Source organism: Tachypleus tridentatus, chromosome 12 (genome assembly GCF_004210375.1).
Source record: "Tachypleus tridentatus isolate NWPU-2018 chromosome 12, ASM421037v1, whole genome shotgun sequence".
NCBI classification, from domain to species: domain Eukaryota; kingdom Metazoa; phylum Arthropoda; class Merostomata; order Xiphosura; family Limulidae; genus Tachypleus; species Tachypleus tridentatus.
In genome coordinates this window covers 137307364-137325346 of record NC_134836.1, presented here as the reverse complement: position 1 = coordinate 137325346, position 17983 = coordinate 137307364, and the positions used below count along the sequence as shown (strand labels likewise).

General features: G+C 36.4%; 1 protein-coding gene across 1 annotated transcript in view; it reads right to left on the bottom strand.

Annotated features, from left to right (window-relative positions):
* The window catches only part of LOC143235815 (uncharacterized), a 105249-nt gene that overhangs the window by 76990 nt on the left and 10276 nt on the right, over nt 1-17983 (bottom strand). The window contains exon 3 of the mRNA XM_076474009.1: nt 1312-1431. Within this exon, the coding sequence (XP_076330124.1) occupies nt 1312-1431 (120 nt within the window). The remainder of the gene's footprint in view (nt 1-1311; nt 1432-17983) is intronic.

Genomic DNA, 17983 nt, shown 5'->3' with positions numbered 1-17983 from the left:
AAACAACACACTAATCAATCAGTTGAGCCCATAAATCAAATCAGTGATCTAGGAAGATCAGGTGGAAGATTCATCTGGGTCATAAAAGTGGACTGACATGACTGATCAAAAGAAAGTGGGTTGACATGATCCAACTTGCAATTTAGGTGGAAAGGAAGTAGCTGAACTTTATAAATAAGGTAGGACAAACATCACTTTCCACTAACAATGTCATCAAAAGGGCAGAACAAACATCACTTTCCACTAACAATGTCATCAAAAGGGCAGAACAAACATCACTTTCCACTAGCAATGTCATCAAAAGGGCAGAACAAACATCACTTTCCACTAGCAATGTCATCAAAAGGGCAGAACAAACATCACTTTCCACTAACAATGTCATCAAAAGGGCAGAACAAACATCACTTTCCACTAACAATGTCATCAAAAGGGCAGAACAAACATTACTTTCCACTAACAATGTCATCAAAAGGGCAGAACAAACATCACTTTCCACTAACAATGTCATCAAAAGGGCAGAACAAACATTACTTTCCACTAACAATGTCATCAAAAGGGCAGAACAACCATTACTTTCCACTAACAATGTCATCGAAAGGGCAGAACAAACATTACTTTCCACTAACAATGTCATCAAAAGGGCAGAACAAACATTACTTTCCACTAACAATGTCATCAAAAGGGCAGAACAAGCATTACTTTCCACTAACAATGTCATCAAAAGGGCAGAACAAACATTACTTTCCACTAAGAACATCATTTTAACAATAGTCATGTAATACCTGTTCACTCACTGATACAGGTAGATATTTCAAAAACTGATCAGTGTTATGAAGTTAGCATATTTCCCAATTTATGAGAGATATTTTACAGAGATAGCTTTTTATAAAACTGAAACAAATACAAGTACACAGTTTGTCAAACTATTATGGGATAGTGAAGTGATGGAGAGGAAAAAAACTTGCAATGATTTATCTGCTAAAGCCAATGATTTTTCCAAACTTTTCTCCTGAGCAATTTGTTTATAAGATGCCCCAACAATCTAGGATTTTTATGATTGACATAAACTTGGGAGTAAGTTGATACATGCTCTGCATCAAAGACATTCAAAACCTAAAGTCACATTATGACAAACTAAATAAACAAAGGCTTTTGGAGACTTGCCAGCCTGATTTGAAATGTAGAACAAAATATACTGCAATATACGTGTAACTTAAAGCTTGTCTGTGAATTAAAAATTCAGCCTCAACCACACGTGTATTTTAAAACTCAAATGATAAAGAAACTCCTGACGTATTTACACGTACTTACTTTTCCCTCCAGTTTTTCTATAATTACATCATACTCAACAGTACTTTTATTCTGTACATTTCCATGAGAAGTAAGAATTTTCAAACCCAGATTTTCACTCTTCACTCTACCAGTGGTCATCTAAAAGTAAACAATTTATGTCTTTAACATGAGGCAAGAAATACAATTTATAGCATGATCTAATGTACCAAAATTAACTAAAGTTGCTGATTAAACAAAGTAGGATCAATGCAAATAGAAAAACAAATTTTCTGCATGCATGCATCATGAAAGATTGTTCCAGTTAAATATAATAATTGGCTTTCAACAAAATTTACTAGTTTATTAACATACTGAGGAGAGATTCACAATACAAGTACCAAGCATTGCACTATATATTTTATCATTTGATGATTGTCCCATGTGATGGCCCTGCTGTATGAATGTTATGCTGCAGCCAACTACAAGTATAGTAGACTTTTCAGTTTTCTCTGTGGTCATCAAGTTCCCACTTCTCTTGCAGTGTTCTCAGAAGTTCCTCAATCTTGTCAAGAACAATAACTTCCAAGGACTCATTTCACAAACCCAAATACACAGAAGTTGAAATGAGATAAACATAATGACTTAATTATTTGTGTCCAGATATGCTTATAGCTTTAATTATAATTTGCACTTGCACCTATGGGAAGAAGTTCCACATTTAACTGGTCACCATCAATGATTTAACATGTTAGAATCATACATTACAGACAGCCAATCTCTAAAAAAGTGAACTCCCTTCCTACTGTAGATGGTAGTGACAGTACACGACTTTAAAAATATTTACAGTTCATTTTCCTGACATCATGGATGTCAAATGTACATAAATCACTGTAGCTTGCAATCAGCTGTCATCATGCATCCATTTAAAACAACTTTCATGACCTACTCAAGTATAACGTTTTTAAACAGCTGTTTAATATAACACCATTAGATTTCTTACAATACAAAGGTTTTTTCCTCTAACAACATTCAGATTCCAAACACACGAGACATCTCAAATTATCTACATCACCTACAACAACACATATTTTATAAGCTCTAATCACATACATCTAAACATGTGGAAATTTGTTTATCATAGCACATCCGTCACCGTTTGAATATAACATTTCAATATCCATTTACAAAAGAAATTGGTGTGTTTAAGTCCAATCACTATAGTTCTGACAAATGTTCATTTATTTACTATAAAACTCATTAACACTCCTACGAAAAGTGGGGCCTAATAGGCCCCAGAGCAACTTGAAAGGTTATTAATATTAGGCTAATAATTTTGTATTTAAATGAAATTGCCATTTAAATCGATTAATGAATGGATTAACGAGATTCCCACTGTCCCTATCTACTATCTAGCGAAACCACAGCCAGGGGAACGGGCTTGGAGAAATCAGGACTAGAAACGTCTTTTCGTAGGAGTGTTAATCCTTATAACAAATAGTAAGTGCTCCAGCTGTCAGATACCATAGACACATTTATCTGATTACAACACTTATCTTCTGTTCTATTCTCACATTAAAATGGTCTCCCACTATCTGCTTACAGCAGAGAAATTTGAACACTGAATGGAGATTGTAAAATAAAAAGTGTAACTTCAATAAATAACACGAATAAACAAATATTCTGTGAATCTGGTAATGACACAATGACCTAATGCACAGTAATGACACTTGGGGACCTATTTGACTTACTGGAAGAAATATGGCATTTACAGCATAAAACGATGAAATCTTTGATATTCATCACTCATCACACTAGTCTCACCATCACCAAATTCTATCTATTCCACAGACATTTAACCCTCACTGCAAAAATGAGGACAGAGTATAAATGCCATGCCCTTAAACAGAATGCCACTAACATGATATCACATATTTGATTTTAAATTTACCAACTAGTCATTCTACAATCTACTGATGATTTAGCAAGAGTTTATGGTAAAGAACAGTAAAGACCAAACACAATACACAATACAGAAAAAATCCAATGACTAGATATACATTTGGAGGTTCTAGAGGTTACACAAACTGGACAAACAAGTATTTTTATTCTTGACATGGACATCCTGACTGGCTAAATGTCAGCCTCACATTGTCACAGACACATCTGTCTAGTTCTGTAACACATCTTATCCTGTATGTACAACAGATCTGACCACTCTACTAACCAACTGCTACATTTTATGTACGTACACATTAAATTTGAACTAACAGTTACCACTCCTACTGTAATTAATAGATCAGTTCTATGAATTGCTTGTTCAGTTAATATTTTTCATAACAAAAAGATAACAATATAGCATTTGCTTTGATTTTAATTTTACAAAACAATGGAGAATTTGGTTAAAAGTATGAAACAGAATATTCATTGTCAATGAAATTCACAGCTTTCATCAATAACAACACTGGATCATTCAAATACAGGAAATAATTATGGAAACATTTAACAAAATCAGTATAAATTGTGCATCTTATAGGGCTGCTTTTCCCATACTGTATGAAAGTGAACTGTACCAAAGTCCTGTCATGTGACGATAACTTACATTATGATTTGTCATCAGACCACACACCACAATGCCTATAAAACTACAATCAGCTTTACTATTTCCAGCACTAGTGTGATGAAAACACAGAATGAGTTAGAATTTTGTGTCTTTGGCAGTATTCATAAAACTAGCACTGTCAATAATAGCAGCTGGCAATGTATCGAGTCATCCCTTAAGAAATGTCCAATTTTACATTCAGACTATAGTAGACTCTCTTTGTTTGTTTGTGTAAGACACCATCCAACAGGACTATGGTAGACTCTCTTGGTTGGTTTGAATAAGACACCATCCAACAGGACTATGGTAGACTCTCTTGGTTGGTTTGAATAAGACACCATCCAACAGGACTATGGTAGACTCTCTTGGTTGGTTTGAATAAGACACCATCCAACAGGACTATGGTAGACTCTCTTGGTTGGTTTGAATAAGACACCATCCAACAGGACTATGGTAGACTCTCTTGGTTGGTTTGAATAAGACACCATCCAACAGGACTATGGTAGACTCTCTTGGTTGGTTTGAATAAGACACCATCCAACAGGACTATGGTAGACTCTCTTGGTTGGTTTGAATAAGACACCATCCAACAGGACTATGGTAGACTCTCTTGGTTGGTTTGAATAAGACACCATCCAACAGGACTATGGTAGACTCCCTTGGTTGGTTTGAATAAGACACCATCCAACAGGACTATGGTAGACTCTCTTGGTTGGTTTGAATAAGACACCATCCAACAGGACTATGGTAGACTCTCTTGGTTGGTTTGAATAAGACACCATCCAACAGGACTATGGTAGACTCTCTTGGTTGGTTTGAATAAGACACCATCCAACAGGACTATGGTAGACTCTCTTGGTTGGTTTGAATAAGACACCATCCAACAGGACTATGGTAGACTCTCTTGGTTGGTTTGAATAAGACACCATCCAACAGGACTATGGTAGACTCTCTTGGTTGGTTTGAATAAGACACCATCCAACAGGACTATGGCAGACTCTCTTGGTTGGTTTGAATAAGACACCATCCAACAGGACTATGGCAGACTCTCTTGGTTGGTTTGAATAAGACACCATCCAACAGGACTATGGCAGACTCTCTTGGTTGGTTTGAATAAGACACCATCCAACAGGACTATGGCAGACTCTCTTGGTTGGTTTGAATAAGACACCATCCAACAGGACTATGGCAGACTCTCTTGGTTGGTTTGAATAAGACACCATCCAACAGGACTATGGCAGACTCTCTTGGTTGGTTTGAATAAGACACCATCTAACAGGACTATGGCAGACTCTCTTGGTTGGTTTGAATAAGACACCATCCAACAGGACTATGGCAGACTCTCTTGGTTGGTTTGAATAAGACACCATCCAACAGGACTATGGCAGACTCTCTTGGTTGGTTTGAATAAGACACCATCCAACAGGACTATGGCAGACTCTCTTGGTTGGTTTGAATAAGACACCATCCAACAGGACTATGGCAGACTCTCTTGGTTGGTTTGAATAAGACACCATCCAACAGGACTATGGCAGACTCTCTTGGTTGATTTGAATAAGACACCATCCAACAGGACTATGGTAGACTCTCTTGGTTGGTTTGAATAAGACACCATCCAACAGGACTATGGTAGACTCTCTTGGTTGGTTTGAATAAGACACCATCCAACAGGACTATGGTAGACTCTCTTGGTTGGTTTGAATAAGACACCATCCAACAGGACTATGGTAGACTCTCTTGGTTGGTTTGAATAAGACACCATCCAACAGGACTATGGTAGACTCTCTTGGTTGGTTTGAATAAGACACCATCCAACAGGACTATGGTAGACTCTCTTGGTTGGTTTGAATAAGACACTACCCAACAGGACTATGGTAGACTCTCTTGGTTGGTTTGAATAAGACACTACCCAACAGGACTATGGTAGACTCTCTTGGTTGGTTTGAATAAGACACTACCCAACAGGACTATAGTAGACTCTCTTGGTTGGTTTGAATAAGACACTATCCAACAGGACTATGGTAGACTCTCTTGGTTGGTTTAAATAAGACACTATCCAACAGGACTATGGTAGACTTTCTTGGTTGGTTTGAATAAGACACTACCCAACAGGACTATGGTAAACTCTCTTGGTTGGTTTGAATAAGACACCATCCAACAGGACTATGGCAGACTCTCTTGGTTGGTTTGAATAAGACACCATCCAACAGGGCTATGGTAGACTCTCTTGGTTGATTTGAATAAGACACCATCCAACAGGACTATGGTAGACTCTCTTGGTTGGTTTGAATAAGACACCATCCAACAGGACTATGGTAGACTCTCTTGGTTGGTTTGAATAAGACACCATCCAACAGGACTATGGTAGACTCTCTTGGTTGGTTTGAATAAGACACCATCCAACAGGACTATGGTAGACTCTCTTGGTTGGTTTGAATAAGACACCATCCAACAGGACTATGGTAGACTCTCTTGGTTGGTTTGAATAAGACACCATCCAACAGGACTATGGTAGACTCTCTTGGTTGGTTTGAATAAGACACCATCCAACAGGACTATGGTAGACTCTCTTGGTTGGTTTGAATAAGACACCATCCAACAGGACTATGGTAGACTCTCTTGGTTGGTTTGAATAAGACACCATCCAACAGGACTATGGCAGACTCTCTTGGTTGGTTTGAATAAGACACCATCCAACAGGACTATGGCAGACTCTCTTGGTTGGTTTAAATAAGACACCATCCAACAGGACTATGGCAGACTCTCTTGGTTGGTTTGAATAAGACACCATCCAACAGGACTATGGCAGACTCTCTTGGTTGGTTTGAATAAGACACCATCCAACAGGACTATGGTAGACTCTCTTGGTTGGTTTGAATAAGACACCATCCAACAGGACTATGGTAGACTCTCTTGGTTGGTTTGAATAAGACACCATCCAACAGGACTATGGTAGACTCTCTTGGTTGGTTTGAATAAGACACCATCCAACAGGACTATGGTAGACTCTCTTGGTTGGTTTGAATAAGACACTATCCAACAGGACCATGGTAGAGTCTCTTGGTTGGTTTAAATAAGACACTATCCAACAGGACTATGGTAGACTCTCTTGGTTGGTTTAAATAAGACACCATCCAACAGGACTATAAAAGATTCTCGTGGCTGGTTTGAGTAAGGCATCATCCAACATGACTACTGAGGATTCTCTTGACTGGTTTGAGTAAGACACTGTCCAGCATGACCATGGTAGACTCTCTTGGTTGGTTTGAATAAGACACTTTCCAACAAGACTATGAAAGATTTTCGGTTTAAATAGTATATCTGTATTATGTTGATAAAATTACCTAATGATTAATTTTAATTTCTGTGAAGTTTTAGAACAACATTTACCGACGTTATAAAGAATGCACCCTAACATTAAAATTACGCGAGTACATGAGGTTAGTGTGTCCAAAATAAAACTAGAACTTAGATAGCGAAGGTACGTAACTGAAAAAACTGTTTATTGTAACCTATATAAACAGTCACAAAAATAAAAGTATATTTAATTAGATATAATGGAGGCCAGTTTAATTTTTGAGTTGGCTTGGTCATATCGAAAGTTATTATTACGAAAATTCATTTACGTTTATATATTTAATTATTGAAATATTAGTTATTCGAACTGTTCAGAACCTGGTCGTCATTTTTTAAACACGTTAAACGTGTATACATGTTAGTTTCCATGTACGAAACAAGGCACACAGTTAAACAGTGACAAGTACGATGTATAAACGGTCTTTAAAAACCTTTCTTTGTGAAGCTATATTTAGTTCTTCAAGTCCTCTCTGTAAAGAACTAGCCCCATTAGTCGACTCTCCCACAACCAATACATACATACAGAGTGATATATTTAGGTACTCAAGACAACTGCTTACGTCTTTTGTTTCACTATGCACCTAGCAATTTCGTGACGGTTGTGAAGACGGGCGATATTTACTGTAATCGTTAAAATCGAATAGATAATTATCGTTTATTGTTCCAAAAGGCACTGGCACCATGTTTATGCAAAGTTCAAATATCTGTCACAGATATTTTTAAGGTGTTAATTTTTAACCTGTATTTTGCAACCTAAGCTGGTATTAATTGTGGTATTTTGTTTTTAAGAAACGTCTGTTCGGTAACAAATCCATCACAATACCTGCTGCTATTCACGAATATTTGCCAGTCGCCTCAATCGTACAAATCACCAACCAACAGGTAATATTGTTGTTTAGTTAGTTCCATTACAGTTGTATGTAACTTCTTTATTAAAAAGTCGATATCTCAAGGTAGACAAAAACAACTTTCTGTATGAAAATATGTTGTAACTGTCGTTTCAGAAAGTAAGTCAGTAAGTATAACAAATGACGACAGTGAGCCACTAAGTACAAGTGACGACACTGAGCCAGTAAGTACAATAAATGACGACAGTGAGGCAGTAAGTATAACAAGTGATGGCAGTGAGTCAGTAAAGGAAGATATTGGAAGCCCAGGACATCAATTCGCTTAACCCAGATCAAGTCCTCACGTACTGGCCTCCCCACACCGCCTGTCAAACTCACAATTACTGACAAACCGACAAAATTCTTACTTCCGGTGTTTCACTTCTCATCACCTACCACCAAGTAGAAGCAGCCAGAGTCCAGGAACAAGTGTCAACGTGTCGGCCACACCACGGCGGTCTGTACCGCTACGGTTCGATGTGCCAGGTGTGATACGTGTAAATACCCCGGGATTATACACGATGTATGAACTGCAGTGTTCTCCATGCCGCTTCATGTAGTGGATGACTCACTATTCAAGTCTCTAGTCCGAACCCAACCTGTCCAAGCCACAACCGCCAGCTTTAGTTCCTGGACGCTTTACCTCTACAATCCAGCAGCCCAAGTACCAACCGCACCAGAAACAGTCCAGAACCCAGTGACGTTCTCCGATGTCGCTAAGTCTACACCAGAAGCTGTTTATGAGAGAATCACAGCTTTCGTCACCGACGTCCTCTCAAACCTAGATGAAAGCCAACTCACCAAGGATTACTTTTACCATGTAGTCCGAACCTTCTGACAAAAGTCCTCAATGCCTGCAGAGCAGGAAAAAGTTCAACCAAAAGGTCGTTTCTGATCCACACGAACATACTAACATATTAACACACCAACACGCTACCACATACACACACATGGCACGTTACTGTGAATTTGTTTTCAGACGACAACAACCTCGTGTCACTAAACACCAACATGATATACAAGCACCATAATGGTACTGAAGGCATCTTAGATCTCAACTAGACCTACAGCTGCTCATGAGAGTGACACAGATAATTACGCCCAGGCAATCACCAACAATATAGCTGTGGCAATTAATTAAAAAAACAATACAGAGTGAAACATACAATTAATTAAAGAAACAATACAGAGTAAAACATCCAATTCTGGCTTAATGCACAAAGGCTAATTCTCCAGATACTCCAACTAATGACCAACAGTAGACGTCTCAGACAAGAATTTATTCACTCACGTGACCCCGCCACTAAATTAAATAATTAATTAATAGCACAAATTACTGTATCAAAAAAATACAACAAGATAAAAACTGGGACAATCTCTGTATACCTATCAACAACTCCCACCCTGACCCTGCTTCACTCTGGCGCAAGGTCAAATCCCTCACTAATACTCAATACAGCAACACCATAGCCACTATCTAAGCGAACAGGCCGAGTTATTTACTGAAAACTTTAAAAGTACTTTTCTAACACCGAATCTCGCATCAGCTCACTTCCACTACTTCGTAAATAACAACCATGATGTCTTTATGCCAGTAGAAAACGACCAAACCAACAAACCCTGTGATGTATATAGATGTCTAATATTACTGACTGAAATTAAAATCAGTTTAAAAGGTCCAACGGAAAGCACCAATAACACTGTTTTAAATAACCTGTCTGACACAAATCTGAGTCACTTAGTCAGTGTTCAGTCGTTAGTTTTAACCAATATCACGGTTTTAAAGAACCTGTCTGACACAAATGTGAGCCACCTTGTCACAGTGTTCAGTCGTTAGTTTCAATAAATAACACGGTTTTAAATAACCTGTCTGGCACAAATCTGAGTCACTTAGTCAGTGTTCAGTCGTTAGTTTATATTAAAATATTAACATAAAATATGAACGTCAGCTGTAATGAAAGTAATACCTTACAAAGACAATGATATTAGTAATTCCTATAACTATACACCTGTATAATGATACCAGTAATTCCTATAACTATACACCTGTATAATGATACCAGTAATTCCTATAACTATACACCTGTATAATGATACCAGTAATTCCTATAACTATACACCTGTATAATGATACCAGTAATTCCTATAACTATACACCTGTATAATGATACCAGTAATTCCTATAACTATACACCTGTATAATGATACCAGTAATTCCTATATAACTATACACCTGTATAATGATATCAGTAATTCCTATAACTATACACCTGTATAATGATACCAGTAATTCCTATAACTATACACCTGTATAATGATATCAGTAATTCCTATAACTATACACCTGTATAATGATATCAGTAATTCCTATAACTATACACCTGTATAATGATACCAGTAATTCCTATAACTATACACCTGTATAATGATACCAGTAATTCCTATAACTATACACCTGTATAATGATACCATTAATTCCTATAACTATACACCTGTATAATGATACCATTAATTCCTATAACTATACACCTGTATAATGATACCATTAATTCCTATAACTATACACCTGTATAATGATACCATTAATTCCTATAACTATACACCTGTATAATGATACCAGTAATTCCTATAACTATACACCTGTATAATGATATCAGTAATTCCTATAACTATACACCTATATAATGATACCAGTAATTCCTATAACTATACACCTATATAATGATACCAGTAATTCCTATAACTATACACCTATATAATGATACCAGTAATTCCTATAACTATACACCTATATAATGATACCAGTAATTCCTATAACTATACACCTATATAATGATACCAGTAATTCCTATAACTATACACCTATATAATGATACCAATAATTCCTATAACTATACACCTGTATAATGATACCATTAATTCCTATAACTATACACATGTATAATGATACCATTAATTCCTATAACTATACACATGTATAATGATACCATTAATTCCTATAACTATACACCTGTATAATGATACCATTAATTCCTATAACTATACACCTGTATAATGATACCAGTAATTCCTATAACTATACACCTATATAATGATACCAGTAATTCCTATAACTATACACCTATATAATGATACCAATAATTCCTATAACTATACACCTGTATAATGATACCAATAATTCCTATAACTATACACCTGTATAATGATACCAATAATTCCTATAACTATACACCTGTATAATGATACCAATAATTCCTATAACTATACACCTGTATAATGATACCAATAATTCCTATAACTATACACCTGTATAATGATACCATTAATTCCTATAACTATACACCTGTATAATGATACCATTAATTCCTATAACTATACACCTGTATAATGATACCAATAATTCCTATAACTATACACCTGTATAATGATACCATTAATTCCTATAACTATACACCTGTATAATGATACCATTAATTCCTATAACTATACACCTGTATAATGATACCATTAATTCCTATAACTATACACCTGTATAATGATACCATTAATTCCTATAACTATACACCTGTATAATGATACCATTAATTCCTATAACTATACACCTGTGTAATGACACCAGTAATTCTTATAACTATACACCTGTGTAATGACACCAGTAATTCCTATAACGATACACCTGTGTAATGACACCAGTAATTCCTATAACGATACACCTGTGTAATGACACCAGTAATTCCTATAACGATACACCTGTGTAATGACACCAGTAATTCCTATAACGATACACCTGTGTAATGATATCAGTAATTCCTATAACGATACACCTGTATAATGATATCAGTAATTCCTATAACGATACACCTGTATAATGATATCAGTAATTCCTATAACGATACACCTGTATAATGATATCAGTAATTCCTATAACGATACACCTGTATAATGATATCAGTAATTCCTATAACGATACACCTGTATAATGATATCAGTAATTCCTATAACGATACACCTGTATAATGATATCAGTAATTCCTATAACGATACACCTGTATAATGATATCAGTAATTCCTATAACGATACACCTGTATAATGATATCAGTAATTCCTATAACTATACACCTGTATAATGATATCAGTAATTCCTATAACTATACACCTGTATAATGATATCAGTAATTCCTATAACTATACACCTGTATAATGATATCAGTAATTCCTATAACTATACACCTGTATAATGATATCAGTAATTCCTATAACTATACACCTGTATAATGATATCAGTAATTCCTATAACTATACACCTGTATAATGATATCAGTAATTCCTATAACTATACACCTGTATAATGATATCAGTAATTCCTATAACTATACACCTGTATAATGATATCAGTAATTCCTATAACTATACACCTGTATAATGATATCAGTAATTCCTATAACTATACACCTATTAGTCACTTTAACAGTTTAGGTAAACCAACAGGATCAATTCCTAAAAACCAATTCTGAGCAACAACCAAAATGTAGGCCAGACAAACAGTAAATCACCCAGTTAAGCTTACCGAGTTCTGTATATCGAGGCTATAAACAAACCACCATTATTACCGTTGTTAATGATCAAAAATCATTCGATTCCGGATGGCATAACGACCTTAGGTTTAAAACATACATTAATGATCTACGAAGCCATCTGTTTCACTAGACATCCCATCGTATCACCCACCATAAAAGCTGAGGTTAAAATACAAGAAACAGACTTTAACCCCTTCACTTTAATAGCTGGGGTACCTCAAGAATAAGCACTTAGCCCCATACTCTACAATATTCTAAAAGTACTTAGCCCCATACTCTACAATATTCTAAAGGTACTTAGCCCCATACTCTACAATATTCTAAAGGTACTTAGCCCCATACTCTACAATATTCTAAAGGTACTTAGCCCCATACTCTACAATATTCTAAAGGTACTTAGCCCCATACTCTACAATATTCTAAAGGTACTTAGCCCCATACTCTACAATATTCTAAAGGTACTTAGCCCCATACTCTACAATATTCTAAAGGTACTTAGCCCCATACTCTACAATATTCTAAAGGTACTTAGCCCCATACTCTACAATATTCTAAAGGTACTTAGCCCCATACTCTACAATATTCTAAAGGTACTTAGCCCCATACTCTACAATATTCTAAAGGTACTTAGCCCCATACTCTACAATATTCTAAAGGTACTTAGCCCCATACTCTACAATATTCTAAAGGTACTTAGCCCCATACTCTACAATATTCTAAAGGTACTTAGCCCCATACTCTACAATATTCTAAAGGTACTTAGCCCCATACTCTACAATATTCTAAAGGTACTTAGCCCCATACTCTACAATATTCTAAAGGTACTTAGCCCCATACTCTACAATATTCTAAAAGTACTTAGCCCCATACTCTACAATATTCTAAAAGTACTTAGCCCCATACTCTACAATATTCTCATTAATTATATACCCCAAACTACACTAACATTCCAATATGCCAATGACATGTAGAGTACTTCAAGCAACCCAAATACCACTATCTCTGGAGTCCAGACAAAACTTGACACCATATCACAGTGGTGTAAGATACCACTATCTCTAGAGTCCAGACAAAACTTGACACCATATCACAGTGGTGTAAGATACCACTATCTCTAGAGTCCAGACAAAACTTGACACCATATCACAGTGGTGTAAGATACCACTATCTCTAGAGTCCAGACAAAACTTGACACCATATCACAGTGGTGTAAGATACCACTATCTCTAGAGTCCAGACAAAACTTGACACCATATCACAGTGGTGTAAGATACCACTATCTCTAGAGTCCAGACAAAACTTGACACCATATCACAGTGGTGTAAGATACCACTATCTCTAGAGTCCAGACAAAACTTGACACCATATCACAGTGGTGTAAGATACCACTATCTCTAGAGTCCAGACAAAACTTGACACCATATCACAGTGGTGTAAGATACCACTATCTCTAGAGTCCAGACAAAACTTGACACCATATCACAGTGGTGTAAGATACCACTATCTCTAGAGTCCAGACAAAACTTGACACCATATCACAGTGGTGTAAGATACCACTATCTCTAGAGTCCAGACAAAACTTGACACCATATCACAGTGGTGTAAGATACCACTATCTCTAGAGTCCAGACAAAACTTGACACCATATCACAGTGGTGTAAGATACCACTATCTCTAGAGTCCAAACAAAACTTGACACCATATCACAGTGATGTAAGATACCACTATCTCTAGAGTCCAGACAAAACTTGACACCATATCACAGTGGTGTAAGATACCACTATCTCTAGAGTCCAGACAAAACTTGACACCATATCACAGTGGTGTAAGATACCACTATCTCTAGAGTCCAGACAAAACTTGACACCATATCACAGTGGTGTAAGATACCACTATCTCTAGAGTCCAGACAAAACTTGACACCATATCACAGTGGTGTAAGATACCACTATCTCTAGAGTCCAGACAAAACTTGACACCATATCACAGTGGTGTAAGATACCACTATCTCTAGAGTCCAGACAAAACTTGACACCATATCACAGTGGTGTAAGATACCACTATCTCTAGAGTCCAGACAAAACTTGACACCATATCACAGTGGTGTAAGATACCACTATCTCTAGAGTCCAGACAAAACTTGACACCATATCACAGTGGTGTAAGATACCACTATCTCTAGAGTCCAGACAGAACTTGACACCATATCACACTGGTGTAAGATACCACTATCTCTAGAGTCCAGACAGAACTTGACACCATATCACACTGGTGTAAGATACCACTATCTCTAGAGTCCAGACAGAACTTAACACCATATCACACTGGTGTAAGATACCACTATCTCTAGAGTCCAGACAGAACTTGATACCATATCACACTGGTGTAAGATACCACTATCTCTAGAATCCAGACAAAACTTGACACCATATCACACTGGTGTAAGATACCACTATCTCTAGAGTCCAGACAAAACTTGACACCATATCACACTGGTGTAAGAAGTAGCGCGTCACCCTATTTGTTTTTTGTTTTGTTTTTGAATTTCGCGCAAAGCTACACGAGGGCTATCTGCGTTAGTCGTTCCTAATTTAGCAGTGTAAGACTAGAGGGAAGGCAGCTGATTATCATCACCCACCGCCAACTCTTGGGCTACTCTTTTATCAACGAATAGTGGGATTTACCGTCACTTTATATCGCCCCCTTCGCTGAAAGAACAAACATGTTTGGTGCGACGGGGAGTGCGTCACCCTTAACCCCACTAAAAGCTCAAGTGCTTGCATTCCGTAAAAAGTTAATAAATTCAGATAAAAAATTCAATAAACTTAAACTACAGTTAAACAATATAAACATTAAGTTTACTAACATCATTACATTTTTAGGTTTAACCCAAATTTATCTTGATGGAAACACATTAATAATATAAACAGAAAATCCAGTAGACGATTTAATTTTCTGAAACGCATTAGAGGACTTGACAAAGGATGTGCAACTAGAACCATTCTAACAATCTACAGAGCATACATTAGGCTTCTGTTCGAGCATGGCAATGTGAGAACATGTAACATGACGACCAAGAAATATTCAAGACCACAGATCTCCAAAACAAGGTCATCAGAATCGCACCCCGAATACCAAATTACACTGAGTCATTAACAAAAATGCCTCCTTTAGAGTACAGGTTCGTCAAACTCGTATCAACATATTATAAACGTAACTCTACAAGGAACTTACAAACATAACTAAAACCTCTGCTTACTTGGTTAAACATATCTTTCCTTTTAATACAATGAGTAACACCATGCATAAGAAATCATACTTCGATTTTGTAGTATACCTACTAATAAACCTCTTTTAATATCAGCTTTAGGTACCTAATCTTCGCCTTTGGTTTTACAGATCATTACAGCAATAGTAACATCTGTGATGACGAGAAAATTCACTTGTAGAGAAAATATACATATGTAAAAACGGCTGTTATGGGTAGAGAAATCACTATGTAGAGGAGCGAACAACGAAAAGTGCAAGTCTTTGTGTTTTCTTTATGTATTTGTACTTATCTATGTAACCATTATGTCTGAACTAACATACCTAACACCACTATTAACAGCACACGCTCATACGATCGTAAAAAAACTAAGAAACTTAAACCAAATAATTATCAATAGTGTGAACCTGATGATACCCGAAGAAGATCGAAACGTTGTTCGCTCCTCTACATTAAAAAAAAAAAATTCTCAACGCAAATAGTAACATCGGAATAGCTATGAAATGTCACCACTGGTACCAGACCACCAGTGGCATCTGAATAGGTAGGAGATGTCATCACTGGTACCAGACCACTAGTGGCATCTGAATAAGTAATCGCATGTCACCACTGGTACCAGACCACTAGTGGCATCTGAATAAGTAATCGCATGTCACTACTGGTACCAGACCACTAGTGGCATCTGAATAAGTAATCGCATGTCACAACTGGTACCAGACCACTAGTGGCATCTGAATAAGTAATCGCATGTCACCACTGGTACCAGACCACTTGTGACATCTGAATAAGTAATGGCATGTCACCACAAGTATTGGAGTACTACATGAATTTGATTACGTACGTCCATTCAACCTTACATTTGTTTAATAATTTACTACATAAAATATGATTAGAAAAGTGCGATCATTACATGTGATGTTCACTATTATTTTCAGTGATAATCAAAAATCCAAACTTTAAACTTAAGATGATCCACACCGTGAGAAAATCCGATCAAGCAGTTTTATCTCTTAGATTTAAGATAACACAGTGGTAATGTAAGTTTGACCAATGGTGAAGATTTAGTAATAATGAAATCTGACACAACTGGTGTTCTAGAAAACTTCGTTACCATAACAACCAATATCGATCGACAAGTATTCTTGAATAATTTGACGTTAAATTAAATTAAATGGCCTGTAATGATATTTAAGTGTATTTACCTTAGACTCTGTTTTTCACTGAGAACTCGTTATTATGAAGCTAGTATATTTAAAAATTAGTTAAGCGTCATAACTGAGTTATATTTGTGTAGATAACTTGGTGGGATGAGAGAAAAACTGAAGTTCGTACTGTGTTTTTTTTTCTTTTTGTTTTGGGCATGAATGATATTAAAGTTCAAAAGTCACCTGCAGGGTAGGGGTGTGGTATTAAAATATATGTTTTATTGGAACTTCAAAATAAATTACCATCCATATAGTCTAGCAACACCTTCAGCGGTTATACATAAACTCCATTTGTGTCTACATACACACACAATAAAAAATAACAACAACCAACTACCACTGTCTTGTTAACCTTTCATTCCGTGGTGTCAGTAAGCAGATTTTTGCGTTTCTCTAGAGCATACACGGGCGCAACACTTTCAGAATCAACTGCTGACAGCATCAACTTCAACCTAATCAGTGTACAGTTACTGAAATGTCACGCTGTTATCAACAACCCGCGACTGTTTATAATAAAACTACAAATTAAATAATATGCGCTGATGAATTAGACAAGCAACTTTAAATATAAATAAGTTCGGTCGAACTGGTTACTATCTCTTCCACAATAACTCAAGCTATCTTCTAAATTACTGCAATGAGGCATACGACAGTCACAATAACGTAACGATAACCGTAACCTTCGTGGTCTTCAACCACTAGTTTGAACAGAATGTTTCTTTCAAATTATTTAAGAAATATGATATTTTACACTTATGATTACACTGAACTCTGAGGGGCTAAATATCATTCGATCGAAAGGCGTGGCATTTCACTG